Source organism: Nicotiana tabacum, chromosome 23 (genome assembly GCF_000715075.1).
Source record: "Nicotiana tabacum cultivar K326 chromosome 23, ASM71507v2, whole genome shotgun sequence".
Lineage (NCBI taxonomy): Eukaryota > Viridiplantae > Streptophyta > Magnoliopsida > Solanales > Solanaceae > Nicotiana > Nicotiana tabacum.
In genome coordinates, this window is record NC_134102.1 from 12,063,996 (window position 1) to 12,082,327 (window position 18,332).

At 36.8% G+C, this 18,332-nt stretch overlaps 2 protein-coding genes across 2 annotated transcripts; one reads left to right on the top strand and one right to left on the bottom strand.

Annotated features, from left to right (window-relative positions):
- Positions 1-2,879: 2,879 nt before the first annotated feature.
- On the top strand, positions 2,880-4,305 carry LOC107791249 (cytochrome P450 89A2-like; the record flags this gene model as incomplete). Its single annotated transcript, XM_016613274.2, has 1 exon — positions 2,880-4,305. A coding segment is annotated over one exon (1,359 nt), but the record flags the coding sequence as incomplete, so codon positions are not given.
- A 1,286-nt stretch (positions 4,306-5,591) lies between these two features.
- On the bottom strand, positions 5,592-16,986 carry LOC107791250 (ABC transporter B family member 20-like). Its single transcript, XM_016613275.2, has 11 exons — positions 16,180-16,986; positions 12,087-12,141; positions 11,824-11,999; positions 11,541-11,741; positions 10,332-10,591; positions 9,935-10,245; positions 9,623-9,843; positions 9,191-9,531; positions 8,196-8,989; positions 7,772-8,013; positions 5,592-7,377 (listed from the first exon to the last, which is right to left on the bottom strand). Exons 1-11 carry the CDS (start codon positions 16,552-16,554, stop codon positions 6,148-6,150), a joined length of 4,206 nt encoding a protein of 1,401 aa, XP_016468761.1. The 5' UTR covers positions 16,555-16,986; the 3' UTR covers positions 5,592-6,147.
- Positions 16,987-18,332: the final 1,346 nt, after the last annotated feature.

Genomic DNA, 18,332 nt, shown 5'->3' on the forward strand with positions numbered 1-18,332 from the left:
TGTACTAAAATATGGAATTATAGCCACACATCAGTCACCGAAGCAGAAAAAAGTTCGGAGAAGAAGAAGAGCAACAGAAGGGTATGGTGCTTCAAAACGTTGGAAAGTTTAAACTTCAAAATCAAGTTCAAATATCTCTATTTATAAAGGTCATGGCACCAAAACCCAAAAAATAGTTTATCATGATTGGCACCGGAACCGAAGCGGCAAATCTAATCAAAGGTCACACGCGAAACAGAGCGACACATCGGGAATATGCGTCATTATGACGCATGACATCATGACATCATCCAAACCCATGGACAACATAACTCCAACAAATCGCCCCAGAAATTCAAGGCATTTGAAACGCGCAGCCTATAGAGGTCCACGTCGCCTGCTCGCCGCAACAAACATGACCCGTGCAGTCCGTGTGGTTAGCTCGACCACTAATAACATGATCCGCTCATCGAACCCGCCCGCGAAGTCAGCCTCAATAAGCGGAGGGACTAACTGTATGAGTCAAAAATCTATCTCTAATTGAAATGGTATTAGTAAAATATTCCTAGGCCGCCACATGTCGAAGTAATCTAATTAAAAACGAAGGTCGTGGTCGAAGAGTCAGCAAAGACTGAAGTCGAGGAGTTGCCAAAGATCGAGACCGAGGTCGAGCACCCTTGAAAGAGTTATAACGGCTAGTTTCAAGATAGGACATTAAAGAGAATATTCTAGTGGATATTCTCTGCATTTGTACTATTAAAGATTTTAGGAACATGTTCCCTAGAAAGAAAAAGAGACATAGTGATCGGGGACATATGAGATTTATTTGTAAAAAGATATTTTGACTTTAAAGAGAAAATCGGGTCTTATGATAAGCCTACAAAATAACCTTTTTACAAAGATTCTTGTCCACACTTTTCCACCAGATCCGGGGATAACTCGGATATTCAAAGGCTTGTCCATCATTCATCATTGTCAGAAAGAACATCCGTTGATTTCATCATTTTTCGGGTGACTCATTCGTTCTATTTACATAAATATCATTTATTGCTATTCCTCACTATTTAGTGCTACATTATTTCTATTTGGGTTCTAAAATATTGTCCATTGTGTACCTTCATTGCTTTTGGAAGAGATCTACGTATTATTTATCACACTATCCGAAATTTCGTCTTTGGAATATTCTTATTAACTAAGATTAACCCTCATTTGTATAAATTTAATTAGTTGAACCAAGATCTATATTTTTTGGTCAAACAATAGTTCTTCTATATGCTCCTAGTACAAAATGTGGGACTGATGCACAGTGGTGGAGCTAGAAGTCTGAATGCGGATTCACCTGAACTCATTAGCTTTTGCTTAAATAGTATTTTTGTGTTAAGAAATTCATTAAATATAAATAAATATTAAATTTAGAACCCAATTAGTAGCTCTTAAAATTATTATTCTAAAATTCATAACCTATAAAGTTAAAATTCTGGCTCCGACTCCGCTTGATGCAAGTTCGCAGTCATCGATTCATTCTAGGGGTAAAATCTAACTCCTCTATTGATCTTCTATAAAGTTCAAGAATAATTTATGCTAAATGAAAATAGTGTCGTCCAATCTCGTTAATTTGTCAAGACTTGTAAACAATTTAACAAGATAGGTAAAATAAAGATAATATCAAATCTTATCAGTTCACATGTGAACAGTTGAACAATACATACAAATCTTACAAATTCATCAAAACTTTTAAATCACTTAATAAGATGGATAAAATGAAAATAATAATAAGTTTCGCCACTCCGACGATAAGCTTTTTGAACAATTAAACAATATAAGTATATTTTGCCAATTCGGCAAGACTTGTGAACAATTTAAAGATTGTAAACCTAGCCAACCTGCTATAACCGACCAGCTCAGTTTATATGTTTAATGTCATTATGTCAATCAGGAATGTATTGATCGACCAAGATGCCAAATCTACATTCTTTTTAATTTTAAAACAGATGGTGTTGAGCAGCAGCACGTCTCTACTGCTATAGCTTTGAAGTTGGAATTTATAAAATATGTCCCAGCAAACCAGGAGCTTTGCAATTATAGTCCCTGGCTACAACCATATCCTTTTTTTGTAAAGAAATGCAGCCAAATAATACTGTCATACAACAGACGTACGTGGCAATAACTCAGCCTTTGCTTTTAGCGCAACCGATCATTAACTCCTCGCCGCTGTCGCCGTTTTAGGACCGACCGGCGCACCTGCACATGAACCTACGTACCAAAACTCAAACGAAAGTACAATACCGACATTATAAAATATTTTTTTACACTATCAGAAAAGTTTAATTTATGATAATGAACTAGTTACTATCTTTACGTTCTATGTAGTAACCAGCAGTGAGTCAATGCAGGTTACATGCTTGTCGCTCAAGGAAGATTTTCTATCTCTATTTATTAGTTTATGTACGTTACGTTTAGTTCTTTTTTATCTGTACTTGGTATTTATTCAAAATCGAACTAATTGACGTAAAGTCATAAATACATGTGCTATGTATTCAATATTTTGATTTAAACATCGGGTGTACAACTAAGTGAAAGATATAGGTAACTGATTGGAAAAAATAAAACATTTAAGAAAAATCTCAGAATGTTTGGCTGTGAGGATAAGTTTTGGATCCATTTACAGAACATGACATGCATTTTAACGAACAAGTCCATAACTTATCATAATTCTCTCTCTCTCTCTCTCTATATATATATATATATATATATATATATATATATATATATATATATATATATATATATATATATATATATATATATATATATATATATATATATATATATATATATATATATATATATATATATATATATATATATATATATATATATATATATATATATATATATATATATATACATTATCATTACTGTATATATGTATCTCTTTCTGCCTCATATTTCTCTTTAATATTTTCTTCTCCAATTCCAAAAACAAGAAGAAACTCTCACCAGGTCCCTTTACTTTTCCAGTAATTGGAAGCTTACCATTGCTGAGAAATAAATCCTTAGCTGATATTGAACTTATCCTTCAAAAATTAAAGTCAAAATATGGTCCTATAATTACACTCAGAATAGGTACTTCATTTTCCATATTCATTAGCAACCATTCTTTAGCCTACCAAGCTTTAGTTCAACAAGGTGCTCTTTGCTCTGACCGTCCAATTGGTTGGCTCACCAATGAAGTCTTATTTAGCCGTGACCGGTCTATAAGCACCGCGTCGTGTGGTCCCACATGGCGGCTCCTCCGTCGAAACCTCAGATCCGAAATGTTACATCCCACCTTAGTCATGTCCCGGTCTAAGTCCCGAGCTTGGGCACTAAATATCCTTATTCAACGTCTATATGATAAATCTAATTATGCAATGGAAGTTGTGTTAGTTGATCAGTTTAAGCATGTCATCTTCTGTCTTCTTGTATACATGGTCTTCGGGGTCAAGCTCGACGAGGTTCAAATTAATCAAATTAAAGGTTTACAACATCAAGCACTTTTAGCTACGATTCAATTTAAAATACTTGATGTTTTTCCAAGAGTTGGAAAAGTAATTTTCAGAAATCTTTGGAAAGAGCTTACTACATTTCGAAAGGAGACCGAGAGTATGTTTATACCTCTAATACAAGTTCGAGTAAAATACATAGAAGAAAAAACTAAGGCTGGAGTAGATAAAAAAGAAGAGGAAAATGTAGCTTATGTCGATACGTTGGTAAATTTGGAATTGCCAGAGGAAAAGAGGAAGCTCACTTATGAAGAGATGGCCAGTCTCTGCGGTGAGTTCCTTGGTGCAGCCAGCGATACAACGTTCACCTCCTTGCAATGGATTATGGCCTATTTGGTCAAGTATCCTTCCATTCAAGAAAAGCTATATAAGGAAATATGTGAAATTGTAGGAGCACCAGAATCAAAGGGAGAAAATAACAATAATAAGTTGATAAAAGAGGAGCATTTACAGAAAATGTCATACTTAAAAGCTGTGATTTTGGAAGGTCTTAGGAGGCAGACACCATCTCTCTTTTTGTTACCACATAGGGTGAGTGAGGAAATGGAATTGAACGGCTACGTTATACCAAAGAATGCTAGTATCCATTTCATGGTGAGAGAAATGGGTTTGGACGCAAAGGTATGGGAGGAACCAAAGAATTCTTGTTGTACCATGTATGTATATTTTCCTATAAATCACACTTTACCAAAGTCATATATATATATATATTGACTTTAACTACATAGAAATCTTAAACAAACTATGTGACTAGCAATATAAAGAATCCCTATTAATTTTGTTCTAAAGTAGTTCAGAATTGACAATATCTGTTAATTGAGTATGCATCATGCTTATACAAGGAGAATTTTAGTTTCTATAAGTTTCATGTCATTACGGAAAAACAGAACAATTAACCAAATGAACACAAGGATAGCCATTTTCTCATTCAACCGCAAGTTGCACTGTAGTTATTTCGTTGTTCAAACCAAAGATCAGCACCTATCTAGGACTAATGCGAGTTTTCAGTATCTAATTTTTCTGTTAGATGAACATTGTCTCCATCCACAGACCACAGGTTTCCATTTAAAATGCCAAATCAAATTAGCTACAAAATACTGTAAATGGAGTAGAGCGAAGCCATAGCCTGGACATATCCTCCTCCCAACACCAAATGGCATCATCTTAATCTCTCTACTCCTTATTATATCAACCTCTTCACTATCTCCATTCACCAAAAATCTCTCTGGCTTATCGTAGTTCACTTAGCTCTTTCCATAGAATCTGAATATTATTTTTCCTAAGATTGGAAAAATCTCAAGTATTTTGAATCTACGATAACCAACAAGTGTTCGATGTTGTACGTATTCAATTTCCCTAATTTGACCCTTATCAAGCTTTACCCGAAGCACATCAGGACAAGAAGACAGAAGATGGCATACTTAAAATGATCAAGTAACATAACTTCAGTGGCAGAATAAGAATGAGCTAGAAGGAGCCTTTGAATGAGGATATATGTAGAATATAATTAAGTAAAAATATATTTTCTCTGGCTAACAAATTAACCTCTAAAGATCGAGATTCTCACAAGATTTAACATGGTATTATAGCATGGTTCAAATCTTAATCGCCATCCTAACAAAACTTTTACAGCTTGTTTGGATGGTTATTACCCATCGTTTTATAATGTATTGTATTGTATTATAAAAGTTAAAACTCATTCACTTTTCCCATCGGTGATTTTCTTAAACACCTCATGCAACAACAAAAAATCCAGAAAAACCCCACAAGTAGAGTATGAGGGTATTGTATACGCAGACCTTATCCCTACCTTGTGAAGGTAGAGAGGTTGTTTCGGATTGACCATCGACTCGAGGGAAGATGCAAAAGGAAGCAATAACACAAACAATAAAATCAGCAAGGCAATATGATAAGACAATCAAAGACGAAAGAAACTCTCAAACACCTACGTGCATCAACAGTAATTAATCCAACCATATACTCCGAAGTACTTGAGAACCAAATTGGTAAGCAATATACAGGCAGAAAATGAAGCAGAAATCATAAATCATCTCTACTCTATATATACAAAATGTTACATTATATTCCTTTGCAATTCTTTCCCGGCTTTCTATAGCTTCCATGTAAGAAAAATATACAGCAGAAAAGAGGGTAGTTTTGATAGGGAAAAATGAAGACTACAGCACACAGAACACAACCCCAAAAGAAAAGAATACAGAAGATTGATGTAACCTCCACCTGATCAAAGCTATGGCTACTCATTCCACTATAATTAACAAATCAATATACCATCATCAGGAGACGGAGCATAATCCTGATCTACCGAACCCTGCCTCCAAAAGAATATGGTTCTAGTCCTGACATCCTACCCTCCTGAGCTAAGAAAATGCTACAAACGCCCATCGTCAATACCAATTTGAATAATGCATCAGTCTAATTACCCCCGAAATTTCACTGCACAAAGGTGATAATGGCAAACAATGTTATTAGAAATTCTCGTCATTCTTTCTTGGTTTGATCTTTCCAAGTTGAAGCAGAGCATCTTACACAAGGGATTTGGAGACTGGACTCTGCTACTACTCCCAGCTTCATGGAAGATGGATAGTATCTTCAGTCGCATCATTTAAACAAGTCTATGCTGACGTAATCCCTTACCAAAGTGAGGTTGCATCAGGCGGACATACAAACCATTTTTTGCCATCAACGTATCATGGGTACCTTCCTCAACAATCTTCCCTCCATTAAGTACAACTATGTTGTCAACATGTCTCATCATGGCAGCTCGGTGGGCAATTAAAATGGTTGTCTTGTTCCCCATGATCAGAGTATCAAGAGCCTCCTGTATCACTCGGCTCGACTCAGATTCAATAGAGGAGCTGGCTTCATCCAATAATAGAATAGGTGCATTCTTCAAAACAACACGAGCTATTGCAATTCTTTGCTTCTGTCCAGGAGTCAGATCTACCCCCCTCATCCCAACATGTGTGTCATAACCATGAGGCAAACTGCTTATGAAATGATGAGCATTTGCTATTCTAGCTGCTTCTTTCATCTCAGCTTCACTAGCATTGTGCCTTGCGTAGATTATGTTTTCCCTAATGGTGGTTGAGAAGATAATTGGTTCCTGCTGAACAAGACCTAAATGGTTCCTCAACCATCTCAAGTTGTATGACTTTAAATCACGGCCATCAAGTAAAACCTGACCAGCTACAGGGTCATAAAACCTCTCTATCAGAGATATAATCGTGCTCTTTCCCGAGCCAGAAACACCTACCACGGCTACAGTTTGCCCTCCGTTGACTTTGAGAGTGAAATTGCTCAATACCAAGACTTCAGGACGAGATGGATATGAGAAGTCAACGTTTTTCAACTCAATGCTTCCGTAGACATTTGGAGGTTTTAAGGCTGAATTGTCATCTGGATCAATCTTTGGTGCTCTATCGATTATCTCGAACACTGATTTCAGAGATTTTCTTCTTTTGAGAATATATGGAGCCAAGCCAAAAGGCTCAACAAGTGCGAAAGTTGCAAAGGAGAACACCATGTACTCCTTGAGTGCTGTAGTTACATTCACATGATTATTCTTTACAGAGAGTGCAGTATACCATAAGAGAAGAGCATTGCAACCAAAAAGAAGAAACTGGGAAAAGCCAAAACCAAAACCAATTGCCACACCATGGAGGAAGCTTTTCTTAAATATTTTCTGCAGTTGAAACCTGTAGAGCTCCATTACCTTATTACCAGCACAGAATGCTACAACTGTATAGATATTTCTAACTGCATCCTTGAGGACTAACGATGCCTTCCTATGCATCTCCTGAATACCCTTTGACAACCCAGCAAGCCACAATTTCTGCATATAAAGTTGAGATCCATGTGAGAGGCCGGGTAAGCAAGGACTATGAGTATTGATTAGTGCTTAAACACTAGAACACGAAGAGATGATAAATTGAAAAATTGAATGCCATTAACTAGATTCTGCTTTTTCAACTAGCTTTTTGCAGGATCGGAATTCTACAATACCATTTTTATTGTTTTTATGGAGATAGGAAAGAAGATGACAAAGGGACAATCTGGTTTCTCTAAAATAGATTAGTCACATCCCTCGCGACTCGCGAGTAGTGTCAGAGGTCCAGGGAAGTCAATCAGGATGTTTTAAGATAAGATTGCTATAAAAATATGAAATATGATGTTTTCTGCTTTATGAGTAAGTGACTAAGTCGTGACACTCTACATCCTAAACAAACCTGCGCAACAGCAGACACAGTAAGAACAGGAAGAGTAGCTAATGCCACAAGTGCCAACCGCCACTGAAGTAGCATCCCAATAAGAACAGCCACAATAACAGCTGCAGTATCTTGTATGAATATGGACAGCCGATTGCTGAAAGCAGCACGGACAAATGTAGCATCATTTGCCAAGCGCATAGATAGATTATCAGCACTATTCTCCTCCTCATCAAACCACCCGACTTCATTGCGAAGCATTGCTGTTGAAGAATGAGAACAACAGAAAAAAGCATCAGCATTCATGAGATCACTAACTATCATAACATGTACTTACACTTAATTTTTATCAAGTAATAAAATTTATAGAACATGTATTTACACTGTGCAAAAGAAACAAAACAGACTAGGAAAGGAACAGTTACTACTTGAAACCACTCCTTACCAGAAAACATCATTCTACGAACTCGCTCGGTCATTTTCTCTCCCATTATACCAAAATAGAAGTGCTGCAGAAAATTGGCAAAAACAGTCACTACACCCATACAGGCTATGATGAGGCACCACCTGTCAACATCTCGACGCAAGTGATGCCTTTCGTCTGTTCTGTAATATGCTGTTACAATCAGTGAAATGACGTACGCCAGAAGGGGATTAAAGGAACCAAATATTGCAGCACCCGTGCTCCCTAGTAGAGCATAAAGCCATTCTGCAAGGCTAAGCTCAACGAGTCTCCAGAAGGATGGTGGTTCTCGACTCTCTGTATTCTTTGCTTCTTTGGATGTAATAGGAAAGTCATCAAATTCACTGTTTGGACGACTAAAAGTTTGTGAGTGAGAACGCTCATTTTTGGGATCAGATGTCAACAGTGGTGAGACCGGTGATTCGGGATCAGAATTATTGGACATTTTCCTATTTGCAGATTGAACATCAATCTTAGGAAGCTTGGGCAGTCTCATTTCAAAGCTATCCTGCCTTCTTATTGATGGTTCTTTGTCAGCAGAATCCAAGGCCATACCATTCTCAACCATTTGCTCCGGTGGCGGGCTACGGTTGTGGGGAGATTCTTGAGAGCTAAATGTAACATCTGCTGCCCAAAAAGCATGGGCACCAGAAACCCTTTGAAGAGATGGTGATTTCATCATCTTGGGTGAAGAAGGTTCTTGGAAGCTATGACTAGCTGAAGAATCTTTTTCAACTTGGAACACTGCAGTCTCCTTGTGGTTTCTCATTGGCATCCTGAATGATGGTAGCAAAGGCATGTAACTAAGTATGTGCAATAATCTAAAACCAGAAAACAAACTACCAAGAAATATTTTTGAGGATAAAAAGGGGGACTTGTATATTATCAAAAGAACCTTTAATGCAATGCCCTATAGGCATAACAATCATTTATAACAAACTAATCATCTAACTGCTCAGTCGACTCATGTATTGCACCTGCGAGGGAGTTTTGCTGCTTCTTCGCATTTAAGGAGCTCCGCATAGAGGCCACCTAATGCTATCAGTTCATCATGCGTTCCCATTTCTACTAATTGGCCTTCCTCCATCACGGCAATGTAATCAGCATTCCTGATAAGACTAAGTCGTCTTGCTATTATTATAGTTGATCTGCCCAACATGAGGAGATCCAGAGCTCCCTGAACAGATCTTTCAGCTTCAAAATCAAGTCCACCAGTTACCTCATCAAGAAGAAGGATAGAAGGATTTGAAAGAACAGCCCTAGCAACAGAGAGTTTAATTTTTTGCTCTTCCGTCAAAGCTAGACCAGCCCTGCCCACCTAAAAGAATTATGAAGCAGGAAAAAAAATAAGTATCAGAAGAAGGCCAAAAAGTTGAACATTTGAAAGTACAGTGACAACTGAGAAATACCTGGGTTTCATAGCCTCTCTCCAGTGAGCTAATAAACGTATGAGCATGTGCTATTTTAGCAGCTTCTTCAATTTGATCTAAAGAAGCATCTCGTCCATAAGCAATGTTATCTCTGATGCTTAGACTTAGCAAGGCAGGTTCCTGGGTGACTAAGCCGATTCGGCTTCTGAGCCAATCCAGCTTCAGATTTTTAATATTTTCTCCATCTAACAGAACTTCGCCTGCAAGTAATTATCAATAAAGATCATCAATTTTTTTGGCCTGCCTCAACGAATTGCAACTTGCAGAAAAGAACTTAAATGGTAATATTACCTAATGTAGGATCGTAAAATCGCTCCATAAGTGGTATAATACTACTTTTTCCGGAACCATTTCTGCCAACAAGGGCTACAGTCTTTTTAGCAGGTACAGTGAGATAAAATCCACTCAAGATAGGAATTTCAGGGCGAGAGAGGTAGCTGAAATATACATTTCGGAATTCAATGTTTCCTTGTACAGAAGCAAGGGTGCTTCCTTCATTATTAGCAATGGAGGACGAACGGCTTATCATCTCAAAAAGCCTATAAGCTGCAATTCTCCCTTGCTCAAAAGAGTAGAAGTTTGTCGCTGCTTGATTCAGCCCACTGTATTAATAGAAGCATTGGTGAATCGCATAACTTTAGTACAACAAATGAGGGAGGAGGGTAAGATGTGTGAAAGAGATACTCACAGGCCACTTAAAATTACAGCAAAAAGAGCTGTAATAATTTCACCACCATGAGCTTTTCCATGTGTGACCAGGAATCTTCCAACCCATAGTTGCAAGGCACAGGAACAAATAGCAAGCCCGTATGTGAAGCCAAGTCCAAGTCCTTGCACAAGACTTATTAATATACCATACCTCAGTGTAGCTTGTAGCGAGGTTGCATATGAATACTTGGCCAAAGTTTCATTTGTGAATGCATACAGTGTCCTAATATACGAAACTGCCTGCATTGCGCGAACGGAAAGTTCAAGGAAACTCTCCATAGACATTTAAATTCACAAATGTAGTATTTTGTAGAATTCCGAAGAAGAAAGCAAATTTTGGAAGGAAGAATGTAAAATTGTATTGAAAATATCTGTACATTGTGTATCTATACAAGAAAAAATAACTTCCTAGGGATACGTGTCTTGTTCTGACTGGAATCAGCTCAACTAACTATACAAATACATAAAATACACAAACACACACACATCCATCACGTGGAGAACATCTGAGCCGTTAGATGCACAGTGGAGAACAGTTGTCTTCACCCACTCACTCCAGAAGCTTCGGTCACGTGATGGATGTGTGTAACAACAACAACAACATAGTGTGGGGTATGTTGTTGTTGTTGTTACACACATCCATCACGTGACCGAAGCTTCTGGAGTGAGTGGGTGAAGACAACTGTTCTCCACTGTGCACCTAACGGCTCAGATTCATCCATCCCTAAGCCAGAGAAAGGCCGAGATGCACCATGTGTGTGATGCACGGATCGAGACGAGCCTTCAATTGAGCTCAGCAAATAGCTCATTACAGACCTTAAACTAGTAAAACTCCAACGAGCATATTTCTACATCCCGCCTTGATGATATGGTATCTCTATGCTCAATCACTAAAGCCTCATACTATTTATCTTTGAGGTAATTAAATATTAAACAAAACTAAAGGAGAATTAATAGTAAAACCAAACTTTGGAAAGACCAACAACTACATCCATTTCCAACTCAATCACCATTTTATTTTTGATTTTATTCCATTGAGGCCCTATTTAATAAAAAAGGCTCCTTTGAGAACCAAAAGGGTTAATTTACATTCTCGAAGACTGGAACAATTGGAAGAAATAACTGGGATATCAATTCATGAAGTTCCCAAAATGGGGGAATAATCAGTGAATAATGGAGAAAACGAAACCTGTTCAGCTATACTTGCTGCTTCAGCATATGCATCCTGAATGTTCTCTGCGAGTCTATGAAGAAATATGTTTGAGATTCCTCCAGCTGCAACAATGAAAGGGCCAGTAGCTAAAGTTATGAGCGCAATTTGCCAGCAGTTGACAAATCCAATAACAAGACCACTGAAAAAAGTAGCCATGTTATGAATATAGTTCCCAACCTGTCATAGCACAGTTAAGATAAGGATGAGGAGAAGTCATTGTCGAAGCAAAGCAAAAAAAGTAAAAGAAAGCTGAACGCACCTTTTCACTAAGAGCAGATTGGATGAGTAGCACATCACTCAAAACTTGGCTAACAATGTCCCCATTGTTTCCATAGGTATCAAAGAAACTCATATCTTGATTCAGTAACACTTGAACATATCTTGATCTGATCACTGCAGTCTGCCGTTCTCCAGTAAGAATCCAACATGATACCTCTATCACAGAGATTAATTAGAACAAATGATGGACACAAGAGAAACTTTAAATTGGACAATATTATATCTAGAGAAATTTTAGCTTACCAATCCAACCAGCAACAAAAACACCTCCAGCAATATAAAGGATAGTCAAGGCAAGCTGTGAAAAATATGACCTTTGTTAGATAACTTGAACTGTTAAAAAAATATTTGGTTAAACATCGCAAACAAGTATAACAAAGACCAAGGAAAAAAATTGAAGTAACTATCATCGTCCAGTGTGGCTCGCAAATACGACAAATTTTCACTCTCTCTTCTACCATCCTTTTTTGGGGGCTTTTGGGTAGAAGAGTATTAGATACACTTCTTGTCTCTCCATCTTCTTACTCATTTTCCAATTGATGGTCGGGTACCAAAAACCAAGGAACCAAGCCCTATATGACAAGTCAGCGAGAACCAACTACACCAAAGAAACATACCAGTTTTGCAACACTAGGACTAACATTTCAGGACCTTTAAAAATTATGGGCAACAAATTCTGTTAAATTACATGCAATAGAAACTAATGGACAGAATTGGTTCAAAGAAAAATCTCGAAAAGATTGCCTTTGAACTTGTGGACACGCATTGATTGCTAAAACATTAAAACGTAAACCGTTAACGCAAAACATCATCATGTTAGTCAATCTTTAAAACTGTTGATTTTTTCCTTATATTGTTGGTCCCACTCTCCTAAATTATTTGCCACTATTATTACTACATGGATAATCAAATTGTCTTTTCTTAGAGAACAGTTTATTCACAATAATTTTACCTATTTTTAACAACAAAAATAGTGATATCTAGCACTTTTGTAGTTTCCAAATATGTAAATTTTAAAAAAATCAAAAAAACTTGCGCAATTCATATAAACAAACAGATCCTTTTTAGTAAGTCAAAACAAATTTGATTAATAAACACCAAGTTAAGGTCAAAGAATATGTACAAGATGTGTATGTGACTTTGCTCAAGAATTAGATGATTTGACCCTTGTACTTCAAACCATGCCGTTCTTTTGGACAGAGAGTATCTCCCTAGTCGACGTGGTTAAAATCCACGGTGTGTTATTTGGTTTTACATAGTTCAGTGAAAGCAACACTTCACAGACCACAAGGTCCAACCTCTCTCCGAAAATATCTACTTCACCAAAAACAGTACCTCTCCCTTTACCAAACTTCTTGTTACGTGCACTTATAGGACACAGATTCAGATGTCACTTTTTTTGGATAAGTCAGAGATATAGATGTCACTTGCAAAGGCACCATTTATTTTCCAGAACTGATAGTACCTTCATGAACAATTTTGCATAAAGATGTACAAATACTATAGTGACTGAAGAAACATTTAATACACAAGCAGAAAGCACATAAATGAATTCTGGATAAGTGGTGATTGTAATTGGCAAATAAAGGACGGTCAACTCATTTGGCCAGTGAGTCATCCTAACTACGGTTTCCAGACATGATTGAATCATTAAAGAAAAAGGATGTAAGACCTCTCATTTCATGTCAATCAGATGATCGTGGTCCACATTATAGATAATGAGGAGATCATTCTGTGGATAGGTGACAGGAAGCTCACAGAAGTTATACCTCTTTTCTTAGTTTTCTCAGACCTCTATCATAAATGATTCATTTCGTACCTAGTCCGACAGTATGTGTTTTCCTACACAAACGATTCCAGCTCGGCCACCACCTGATTCATTTTAAAAACTTCTTTCGCACAAACTAATACAAATGAAATCAACACAACCAAAAAAGTTTTAATGTGATTAATTCAGAACAAGCATGACAGCATCTTCGTCAATGCACATCAATAAATACAGCACAGGAAAATTTAGAAGCCTAGAGAAAAGAACGGCATCCACCATTTGCTGTACCAATGGCGCTTTTAAATTCACCTAACTGGACAGCGGAAGAAGACAAGTACAAGACAATCAGGGCTTTCGGCCAGCAATGATAGAAACCGTTCATCCTGTTTAATGCTTGTGGAACAGATATCAGGTTGTATGTTTCTGCTTTAGTCCTAATGCTATCCGTTGCCTCCACACAGCAAAGGTGCGCGTAAAATGTTCCCTCTGGACTAAATAGATTATTCTAGTTGAGCCACAAACATTGAGTGCAGATAGTTTTTACACCTGCTTGGTGTGCTATTAGTGAAATATATTTCCTAATTCCTATAAAAAGAATGGTTAAGGAATTAATTGCATTTATATCAATAGAGACCAATTTAGATTCCTCTCAAGTCAGTTAATAGCATTTTGAGAATTATTCGTACATCAGGGAAAAGTGTCATACCAAGGAAGATGCCCCAGAATAACTCTTAAATGAGATGCGTATATAAGTAACATGAGATAAATCTTTATATCCTAATATACAATACCATCTTTTCCTTCTTCTGATGGATAGCATTTAATTCTTTTATTGGGGATTCCCATTTTATGTCCCAACTGATATCCACATGATTTCTACGATTAGTGTAATTATTCTACACAGCTTTGATAGGCACATCTGTTAATGAAATGACATTTAATGTTTGTTATCATGTCAAATCCGAACAATTACTATATACCTTGGCGAAGCAGGCATAGACTACATCTATTTTAAATTATTTTATTTTTTTGGTGATAAGTGCAGTCAATAGATTGATAAGTGCAGTCAATAGATTGCCTTCTTGGAGGTAGGGGTAAGGTCTGCATACACACTTCCCTCCCCAGACCCCACTTGTGGGATTACATTGGGTTTGTTGTTGTTGTTGTAAGTGCAGTCAATAGACTGACTTGTTTACTGGAGAATATAAAAGTTGTCACGCACCAGATCAATCACAAACCCAATATGGTAACCTTTTCTAATATCTCTTCTGCATGGTCCTATTAGATCATGCATTACACCCACATGATTCAATTTTAACTCGCCAAGACATCTTTCTATCTCAATGTTTGTACTTGTATTATAATCATTTACTACCACAACTTGTGATACGATCCCATATAGCATGTAGCCGATTGCGTAAGATCCCGTAATTAAAGAGTTGCGTGATCTTCAATAGTTGGTTAGAAGGTGTTTTGAGATCCATTTGATGATTTATGCCAAGATTTCTATGTTTTGAGGCATGGGAATTGCTCGGAACAAGTTGAGGAGAACATTACTGAAGAATACACGTCAGTGCATTGTGCTGGATTAAGAAGTGAGATAGCACATCACACCAAAGCATGGATTTCAAAGTCATCTGGATAAATCATCTCAGCGTTGTTTCCAAAAGAATGATTCCATTTCTTAATAGAATTATACTTTCCATGTTATTTTCCTTGTAGAATATGGACTTTCCTATCCTTGTTTTTATTATCTCCTTTCCTTGTTTAGTTATTTCCTTTCTTGATTAGAATAGGGATTGTCTTTTTCCAACTTTATGTAATAGCTAGAAATACTTGGTAGACTCGTTTCCAAAGTAGATTTTGCATATTGTGATTACATCTCAATGATTAATTATTGATGGCTACTTAACGCACTGACAACAATGGGGGAAGCAAATGCAATTGCTAGTCCACGCCTAATCCTATAAAACGACATAGACGCAACAGTATTCTATTCAATTATTAACATTGATTTTGTGCCAGAAACCCTCTATAATCTGAGAAAAAAGTTTCCTGTCTTATCCAGAAAAGCAAATCTTTTATCACTTTCACTAAACAACAATCACAAATCAGTAATAGCCCACTCGACTGTCAACATACAAGCAAACTTTGCTAAAAGTACAACAGACAAAGATTTCTACAGCTGCAACTAATCAATGCCCATTTGCTTTCATTTTGAACGCCTTTCATTTCCATACTCCGTAAATGTGAGGTTTACTAACACTAGCTGACACATAAATCTCAAAACAGAATAAAAAAGAGCTATAGTCAGTGCACAATTCAGCTCTAGGTACCTCATGAAATCTATCCAATAAAGATTTGTTGAGAAAAGGGGCTGACGTAGGCTTCAATTATATAGGTTCCGCATAAACGAGTAGCTTAACAAGATTAACTAAAATATGTACAAAAATTAAATTTAGAACCCATTGTACTAGAATCCATAGCCCGTAAAGTTCAAATCCTAGATCCCCTCTGATTGCAGATAAGAAAAATAGCTATTGTGATACAAAATTCAGCAGTAGGTACCTCAGAAAACCGGTGGAATAGCTCATCAGCCGGTTCAGAACGGTGACTGAGCAACTGAATAATTTTGGCAAAGTAATGCAAATAAACCACCAAAGCAGTGCCGTGTGCAGCAGCGGCAACTGATCCAACAACCATAAGCACCCAATCGAGTCGGTCGGCACAGGCGAAGAGCATCGAAAACGGAGCGGCAGTAGGCGGCGGCTCCATTTCCTCTGTCTCCGCATCCATCTCCTCCTCCAACTCAACCTGCATAGCATCGCCGCCGGTATCCGCGTACGGAGATGGAGATTCCGGTGGTTCCGACACTTCCGACACCGGCGTTAACGGTTGTATGTGTGGTGGGGACCACCCGAATAATCCTCTCGATACCATCATGTTCAGCTACCCTGTACAACCTGTACGTCAACAAAAACCCCTAACTATAAACCCTAAATCAGCATTGAATTTAGGGTTTTCAAATCAGATCTAAAAAAAATTGAAAATTCAACTCGAAATTGGACAGTTATGGTAGAGATATTTTTGATATATCGAATCCGGTTTGACTTAGTCAAAGAAGGCGGAGAGAGAGTTGACTGGGATCAGAAAATTCGAGTTTTTGTGTGTTTCGTTGATTGGTAAAGCTGTAACGTTTTTTTTTGGGTTTATGAGGGGCGATGAAAACGACGACGTTGAAAGGAGACAACGGTCGTCGGAGTTTTCAGAGTTTTAACGTGGAAGAAAAAGTGGAGTCTCTATGCTATTTTCTAGTTTTAAATGTCGGAATTTGAGTAAATGAGTCATTAGACGGGGGTTGTCAATGTGTGATACACTTAATAAAATCTTCAAAAGTGCTTTTTTATTTATTTATTTTTTTAAAAGAAGTGCTTATTTTAAAGAATTGAAGGGTTTGGCTAATTGCTCTTTTCGGCCAGTGATTTTTCTTGCTAAAGGTGTTTTTTTCGAAGTTAAGTTATTAGGCTAGATTTATAAGGAAAAAAATTATTTTTAAGTAGAAATGAAAAAAGTTAGCTTCTTCCCGAGTACTCTTTTCAAAAGTATTTTTGAGATAAATACATTTAAAAATATTTTTTTAACGATTAACTAAATATTAATTAATATTTAAAAGTATTTTTTAAATTAATTAACCAAACACTAACTGTTTCTTACAAAAAAAAATACTTTTTTGAAAAGCACTTTTCAAAATAAACTTATTTTATAAGCTAAAAAGTAATTTTTCCCAAAAATATTTTGAAACTTTGCCCAAACACAAATTCATACCTAATATTGACAAGTATTTTTCATATTGACTAGCAAATAAGAACAACTTTTCTCCAAATGCTTCTAAAGAAAAGAGCTTTCGAGAATAAGTAAATTTTAGAATCTTATAATATTATATTTCATGCACGAGGCTTGTTCAAACATGAAAACAAAATATATATAACTCTTACCAACACTCATTCCAAAAAAAATCAATATTTTATATATATTCATTCATCTTACATATTAAAAGTTTTTTTAGATTTCTCAAACTCCGTAGCCACTTATATACCTTCACGTAGAATGAGACGAAAGAAACTAAGATAAACTATAAAACTATATATAGATAGTTAACAGTTCGAGATTAACAATGAAGTTGAATGGAAGAGATGTCAAAACCAATCAATCACACCATCTTAATTTCAAGATAGTTGCGATATAAACCTTCTAAATATTATTTATAAGTTATGTGTCTTTGTGTTTTGATGATTTAACAAACTTTATATGAGAACCAGATAGAGAACCTCATACAAAGCCTCTATGTGCTCGGAACAACAAGTCACATGTCTAGCAAAAGTTTCAATGATATCAGTCAAGGGAACAGCAGAGGGAACAGATGGATATCAATTCCTTCGGTCACAGTACAAGTCAACTCTTTACAGCTATTAAAGTTGATGCACTGCAGACGCAACAGTGCAACAATCACTGTTGAAGCATGTTGTGTACCGAATACTTGCTTGCATTATCCTAGTGACCTCACTTATATATTACCAACATGAGGCAGGGGATTTGATACACTTGCAAACCCTAAAACATTATTTTCTCTCAAATGTGTTGTCGCCTTCATTTACTCCAAGGCTTGAAGAACAAAGTAGCAACAAAACAAAGGTCCAGATCCCAGCACCGACTTCATCGTG